General features: G+C 31.7%; 1 protein-coding gene across 1 annotated transcript; it reads left to right on the top strand.

Annotated features, from left to right (window-relative positions):
* The first annotated feature begins 1184 nt into the window (after nt 1–1184).
* On the top strand, nt 1185–4973 carry LOC145626752 (patellin-3-like). Its single transcript, XM_081679224.1, has 4 exons — nt 1185–2589; nt 3124–3248; nt 3623–3758; nt 4580–4973. Exons 1-4 carry the CDS (start codon nt 1369–1371, stop codon nt 4835–4837), a joined length of 1740 nt encoding a protein of 579 aa, XP_081535350.1. The 5' UTR covers nt 1185–1368; the 3' UTR covers nt 4838–4973.
* The last annotated feature ends 2807 nt before the right edge of the window (nt 4974–7780 follow it).

The following is a 7780-nucleotide window of genomic DNA, read 5'->3' as shown; positions in this document are numbered from 1 at the left end:
AAAAAAATATATAGATTTTAAATTGATACGCAAAGATTGAAAAACCGTGCATGGCACGGGATCTAACCTATTTTTGATTAATTAGGCCTTGTTTGATTCACCTTAATTTTGCTGAACTGAAATTATTTTTACTGAACCTAACTTATTTTTACTGAACTGAACTTAATTTTACTGAACTGAAATTATTTTTACTGAACTGAAATTATTTTTACTGATTTTCTGTTATAATTCTTCTTTAAGAAAACCGAATTTTACAGAACTGAAATTATTTTTACTGAACTGAACTTAATTTTACTGAACTAAAATTATTTTTACTTAATATTATTTTTTTAAGGTGAAGAGAACAGGGCCTTAGTCTCATATTGTCAAATAATCAAGCAAATCTTTTTTCAAGACACACCTTTTATTGATCCTTAATTTAAAGGAAACTCAATATTTAGAAAAAGAAAATCAATTGTTAGAGATATACAATATTGGAAAATATATGTGTGATATGATTTCCTTATTGATCTTATTAGTAGAATAATATACTTATGTTTATTTATGTTAATTGGTTGAGTTGTTCCTTTAATAACAATAATAAAGGTAAAATTACTCCCTCTGTTTTTTAATACTCGCTCCATTTTTCCATGCACGAAATTTCAGGAGAAATTGGACAAAATAGTAAAATATAGAGATAGTGGGGTAAGTGAAAGAATAAAAAATATAAAAGGCAAAAGTAGTTGAGAAAATTGGAGGAGAGAGAATATGAAATTAATATAATATGATTATGCTGAGTCCACTAGTTGAGTAATACGGAGTATGAATTAAATATTGTAAAAACTTTCCAAATAAAAAAATGGAACAAGTAATTAAAAACGGCTGAAAACAAAGAGTGAAGCAAGTATTTAAAAATGAAAGAAGTTATATGTCAAATAATATACCACAATTAAATTCTCTAAATATCATCTCAATGAAAATAAATTTAATTAATTTTTTTTTATTGAAATATTAAATTGATATTGTTAATTCTTTTATCCAACAATGAATTTGCTTTATGAATTTGGATGACAGATTGTAAACGGAAAGAAATCAAAATAGCAGGATAGCATACCCTACAAAAATACACATAATCTTGGTTGTCTGAAACCTTTAAAACATTAGACAGACTGTTTTCTATCATTCTATGTTACTAGAGTAGTTTATTTTTTATCCACCTCAAACCCACTTTCTCCCACTCTTCATTCCCACATTCTTCTTCATCATTTCTTTTCAACCCTCCTTTTATTTAAACCTCCTTCTTTCCCTCTTCTCTTTCACATTCTTTATTCAACTGTCTTTCTTTCTTTCTTTCTCTTTTGTTTCTGTAATCCAATTAAACTAATAATCATGGCTGAAGAAACAGCTAATCAAACCACCGTTACACCAACTCCAAATGAGCAAGAAGTTGTTGTAGTAACAGAGGATTCAATTAACGATGTCGTAGCGAAGTACAAGGATAAGGATGAGAAGGAGAAGGAGAAGGAGAAGGAGGAGGTAGTTACTGAAACTAAGGCTGTTGTTGAGGATGTTACCGCCTCGAATGAGAAGGAGAAGGAGGAGGTAACTACTACTGATATGAAGGTTGCTGATGTTGTTATTGCTGATAGTAATGTTAATGATGAGATAAGTAAGGATGATAATGGGTTATATCCTGAGAATGAGAAGAAAGCATTGGATGAGCTTAAGCAGCTTATCCAAAATGCTCTTAATAACCATGAATTTAGTGATGCTATTCTACCACCACCGCCGCCGCAATCGCTTGTAGAGGAGGGTCCTATTGTGGTTGATGAAGAGGTTGAGAAGAAGGCGGTTGATGAAGAAGGGGTTAAGGAGGCTGAGGCCACCAAGGAGACATTGGCTAAAGTTAGTGTAAACGAGGATGGGACAAAGACTGTGGAGGCTATTGAGGAGACGGTGACTTTCGAAGAGCAGCAGACGACTCCTGATGACTCGACTCAGGAGTCGTCTGCTGCGGTGTCTTCACCTCTTGCTGATGCTGAGCAAGAGGTGAAGACACCAACGGAGGCAATAAAGGAAGTAGCCGCTTCCTTACTGCCTCCGGAGGAGGTGTCCATATGGGGCGTACCCCTCCTCAAGGACGAAAGGACAGACACCATCCTCTGGAAGTTCCTGCGTGCCAGGGACTTCAAAGTGGTTGAAGCCTTCGCCATGATCAAATCCACCATTAAGTGGAGGAAAGAGTTCAAAATCGACGAATTGCTCGAGGAAGACTTGGGGAATGATCTAGAGAAGGCGGTGTTCATGCACGGGTTTAGCAAAGAAGGTCACCCTGTGTGTTACAATGTTTATGGTGCATTCCAAAACAAGGAATTGTATCAGAAAACATTCTCTGATGAAGAAAAAAGGCAGAAATTCCTGAAATGGAGGATTCAATTCTTGGAGAAAAGTATCAGAAAGTTGGATTTTAGTCATGGAGGTATTTCAACTATGGTTCAAGTTAATGATCTTAAGAATTCTCCTGGACCTGGTAAATGGGAGCTTAGACAAGCTACCAAACAAGCTCTACAGTTGCTGCAGGATAATTACCCTGAATTTGTTGCCAAACAGGTCAGTTAACAACTCTTTATATGCTAATTAAGTCGTTTTACATCCTATAATTTGGTTGTCAAATTTAGTTGTCGCATTTCTTGTTATAACTTTAAACTATACTATCAAGATGACAATAGAAAAGAAAAAAATTGAAAAATAAAAATCTGATAATCATAATCTATGCTACTCACACTCTTTATTTTACCTCAAATTCCCGTGTTGGGGACATGAGTATGCCACTTGTACACTTTATTTAAGTTCACAGAAATTTTTCACAAAATAGCTAGTCGGACACCTGAACTCGAACTCGTGTCAAACATGAGTAACCGAGTCCGAATAACATAGATCATGATAATAGTTGCAATATTAGCTAATTTAATTTGTTTTTTTTTTTTCAATAATATCATTACTTGTAATGAATTAATAATATCATTACTTGTAATGAATTAATGGAAAAAAAGTTTTTCTTGTTTTCATTTATGCTAGCTACTTTATATGAAATGTACATTTTTTATTTTTGGTGCTTTATTTATGTAATTGTTTATATGATAGGTGTTTATCAATGTGCCATGGTGGTATGTGGCAGTCAACAAGATGATAAGTCCCTTTTTGACTCAGAGAACAAAGAGCAAGTTTGTTGTTGCTGGACCTTCTAAATCTGCTGAAACTCTTTTCAGGTTTACCCTTATTTTAATTTGCTTTATTTCAAGAGACTAACTTTCTCTTTTTTTTTTTTTTTTTTTTTTTTTATTGCATTATATATTCATATTCTTATTGGCGCGTGATTTGATGAATAAATTAGATAAACTAAACGGATAAATCAAACAAAATAATCTAAATTGATAAGAGAGGAAAGTGTTGGGCTATTAATGTTTAAGTTATTGTATTTTGTAATTAACTTTTCTGATCACCATTTAATTTTTCTAATCTATTCCTTAAATTGCACGTCATGAGTGTTTATACGTAGTATATAGGATCAATTTAGCATATATTATAGATATTACAACTAAATTAATCATTTGTTTTTAATAAAAATTGATTGTAATTTTAGTTACATTGCTCCGGAGCAAGTACCAGTTCAATATGGTGGATTTAGTATAGATGGAGAATTTGGAAGCAAAGATGGTGCAACACAAATTATTGTCAAGCCAACATGCAAGGAAACTGTGGAATTTGCTGTTACTGAGGTTAGTCTTAGTCTTATGCTTAATAATTTTATGTCATTGCATTACTCGTCATCCGTCAAGTTAATTGGCCTACATATCGATTTAGGGCACGAGTCAACTCTGTCGAGATATAGAGTAAAACAAAGATGCGAGCATGAAAAAATAATTTTGAGTGTAACCGGTGTAAAATGTCATTGGATTCTTGTACGTACTGATTATGTTTTAGTTTAGGGTACTCTTTGTGGGTCAAAGCTCTTCCTTTGGTGGGTGGACAAGACCCCACTATTGTTGGCTTAGGCCAAAAAAAAAAAAAAAAAGTAAAAGTGTAACTTAAAAATCATAAAAAGGTGTAAATTCATATTCATCGACTATATGAGGAATGTCACTTTTAAATTTAAGATAAGAAATAAAGTACATACTGTAAAAGAAAGCTTGTTTATTAAAGTTTTAGTGTAAAAGAGAGCATGAATAGTAGAAGCTAGTGTAAAAGAAAGCATGTATATTACATTTTATTAGTTTAATTAACATAATATATTTATTGAAATGAACTGAAAATGAGAGAAAAATTGTATGCTGGGACAGCCATTCTATGAGAAATGAACTCAAAATGAGAGACAAGTCTTATTTTGGGACAATCATTTTCATAGTTGTTCATTGTGTTTTCAGCGTACCATCATATTTTCTCATGTTAAAGTCCTATACGTTAAATTAAATATACCAAATCTTAAAGATAATATAGTGTTCAACCCGTGATCTTTAAATTCAGATAGATACTTAACCACCATTTCAATAAAATCGCAGAGTTTAATATTAATTTTTCATATGATCTATTTATTATGCAGGCATGCCATCTAACATGGGAGGTGAGAGTGCTTGGATGGGAAGTAAGCTATGGTGCTGAATTTGTGCCCAATGCTAAAGATAATTACACTGTTATTATACAAAAAATGAGGAAAGTGGGACCCACTGAAGAAACCATAATTAGCAACACCTTCAAGACTAGTGAGCCTGGCAAAATTGTTTTAACCATTGATAATTCCTCTTCTAAGAAGAAAAGACTTCTTTATCGCCTCAAAACCAAGCCTTCTATTGATGACTAAACAACTACTTATTATATATTATTTTATTTTGATTAACTTTGAGAAATGCCCTTTTTTTCAAGTATTCATTTAGTTGTATTTTATTATGAATTTTATGTTAATTATTGTTAATATATATTGTTTTGGTTGTGAAGAAGGGTGTATGGTTTATGTTATTGGAATATATTTCTATTAATTTGATTTGTTGTTTTTAGAAGTTATGTACATCAAGTTTCAAAGAAAGATTTGTTGGTGTTATGTCTATTGCATGCATATAGAAGTTTGTGTAAGGTTAAAAAAAATTACTTTGCATGAATTTTTGCTAATTGCAAATTCCAACAACATATTTTTACTATATTACCTAACTTTTTAGGAAGAAGATGTCAACTAGTACTACTCTACATGCGATTTAAACTTTAGAGTTGGGTCATTGAAAATCAATCAGTATGATACATGAAGATGCAAATGAAAATTTAATTTTCACATAAGTATGATGTCTTAATTAAAAATTCTAGTATGGTCACTCTCAAAATGACCATCACTATACTTAATTTTCATTGGTTGTTTTTATATTTATTTTTTTAGCTTGGTCAAACCTTATTTAAGGGTAATTAAGGTATTTTGCTTTTTTAATTCATTTTCTTATTTTTCAAATTTCAATTATCGATTTTCTAAAATTCTTAATTTAATTTCGAAATTATTTTATCTAAATCTAATTTTAATAAAATCTAAAATTAAGATTAAAAATAAAAATTAAAAATCAAAAATTTGTTCTTCGTCGTTCTTCGATGTTCATCAATGTTCTTCCTAGTTCATCCAAATTTTTCATCAAATAATGAAATCAACCACGGTTTTATGTTCCATGTACCTTAATTTCAATCGCGCATCAATTGAGATCGAAAAATAGGCTTGATTTATACAGCCATTGCGCAATTTTATGGTACACATAATCGGTTTCTATCATCCTGTGGGTGGATTCTTCATCTTTGAATTATAGATTTTAATTGTACAAAATCAAGCATCGGATTCAAAAATAGCGATTTAAGGTATAAGAAATAAAAAATTTTAAGTTTTTCGGTAATATATGTTCGTCATGAAAATCTGAGAAGAAACCGTATCACATTTTTTTTCACAACTTTTTTTGATCCAAAAAATCGAAGATCGAATTATAAACACTGTTTGTGATCGATAAAGGTATTGACCCAAATACAAATATGACATAACCTTAACTGAATTTTATTAATTATAAAAAGATAATGACCAAACGTAACATTGGACATTTCCAATTATTATAATAGAATTTACTTCGATGGCAATTTATAATACGATGAACCTGGACAATGATTCGAACTAATCAATAAACAAAAATTATGGAATCGATATATTTTAATTATAGAAATTGCATTTTAAGAGTGGAAGTAAATATACAATATACTTGTAAATATAATCCCATAAGATGAGTGACACACACCAACAAATCTTTCTTTGAAACTTGTTAGTATTCTTTGAAACTTGTTAGTATACTACTACATGTTTTTGTCTTACAAAAAACTCCTCATATGAGGTCTACTTATAATGTTGAAGGAAGATCTTAGCGAAGTTATGCTTAATGGATAAAAACTACACAAGCAAGCACGTAAACTAGCCTCGGGAGTATATTCTGATACTTCGATTATTAAGTGAGGAGTAACTTGTCCTAGACTCCAAATTAAGTTTAAGAGTGTAAGTAACTAAGTACAAATGTACAATATATGATCTGAGCAATAGATTCTTGGGATCCTCTAGGCTAGCTATTTACTTCGTACGAAGTACATGTTATGTTTAACAAGTAGATCGACTACCAGGCCTTGCTTAGTATGTGGGCCTAGATTGGGCCATGTTTATACTATCACATTTCAATTAGAAGCTTCTTTTGATTGGGCTGTAAAGGCCCAAAATAGGAGGCATTTTGTTACCCAATTACTACTGCAAAGTTGGTTAATTATGACTTATGAATGACTTTAGTATGATATCTTTTTGCGGTACCAATCATACAAGTTGTTAAAAGCAAAGAGAATTCTTCAAGTTTTTCAATGTCTATTTGGCCTTGAGATAATCCAATTTAATTAATAAGAGATGCACAATTACATACACTAGCTAGTTACCTTATCCTTGCCGTGAATCAACCAACTCGCGTATGTACATTCATAGCGTTACGTTTGTTCCTGCAATTGAAGCCATAACTTGTCACCAATGCCTTGAGGAAAAACCTCCAAATGTAACTCTAGGATTGGAGGTGGAGGAAAATTAGAGTTAAATACTTTTTTTTATTATTATTATTCCATCCGGTTCACCCTTTGGATTAATCCGAATTCGAAAGTTAGTTCTAGGCGGTTAGGTTCTAGTTCCTTCCCAATTATTGTTGCAAGGACGAACCGAACACGGGTTTTTCCTACCAAATGCAAGTCATAATCACCACTGCACCAACAACCAATTGGTAGAGTTGAACATTGATAAGTATAGGATAATGGCACTAAGCTTAGCTTTGCCTAAGTTGTCAGTATTATTTGTTGGGTTAGTGTGGCCCAAATTCCATAGTCCAACTAAATACTTCTCAATGTTTCTCAAAATTTTTAGAAAAATCTTGTATATTGAGAAATTAATGGAGAGTTGTGGAAGAATCTAAAATTGGCTAATGCCCAAAATCCGTAAAGGCTCTAGATTTGTGTAGAGAATTTAAATTAAAGTGTAGAATATTCCATACACTTATTCCACCTCCATACATCACCTATAAATAGTGGCATTGGGAATCATTTGGGAGCATGTATCCACCTACATATCTTCCAATACTCCGATATTATACACTTTATGAGTGTCCCTCATAATGCTTAGAGAGAATTTACATACAAATATCCGCTCTTAGAGATAAAACTAAAACATGTATTTTTTTTTAGTTTTATCTTGCCTTTACATTTCTCTTATTTA

The sequence above is a fragment of the Chenopodium album genome, chromosome 4 (assembly GCF_948465745.1).
Source record: "Chenopodium album chromosome 4, dcCheAlbu1.1, whole genome shotgun sequence".
Classification (NCBI taxonomy): domain Eukaryota; kingdom Viridiplantae; phylum Streptophyta; class Magnoliopsida; order Caryophyllales; family Amaranthaceae; genus Chenopodium; species Chenopodium album.
This window is presented reverse-complemented; position numbering and strand designations above follow the sequence as displayed.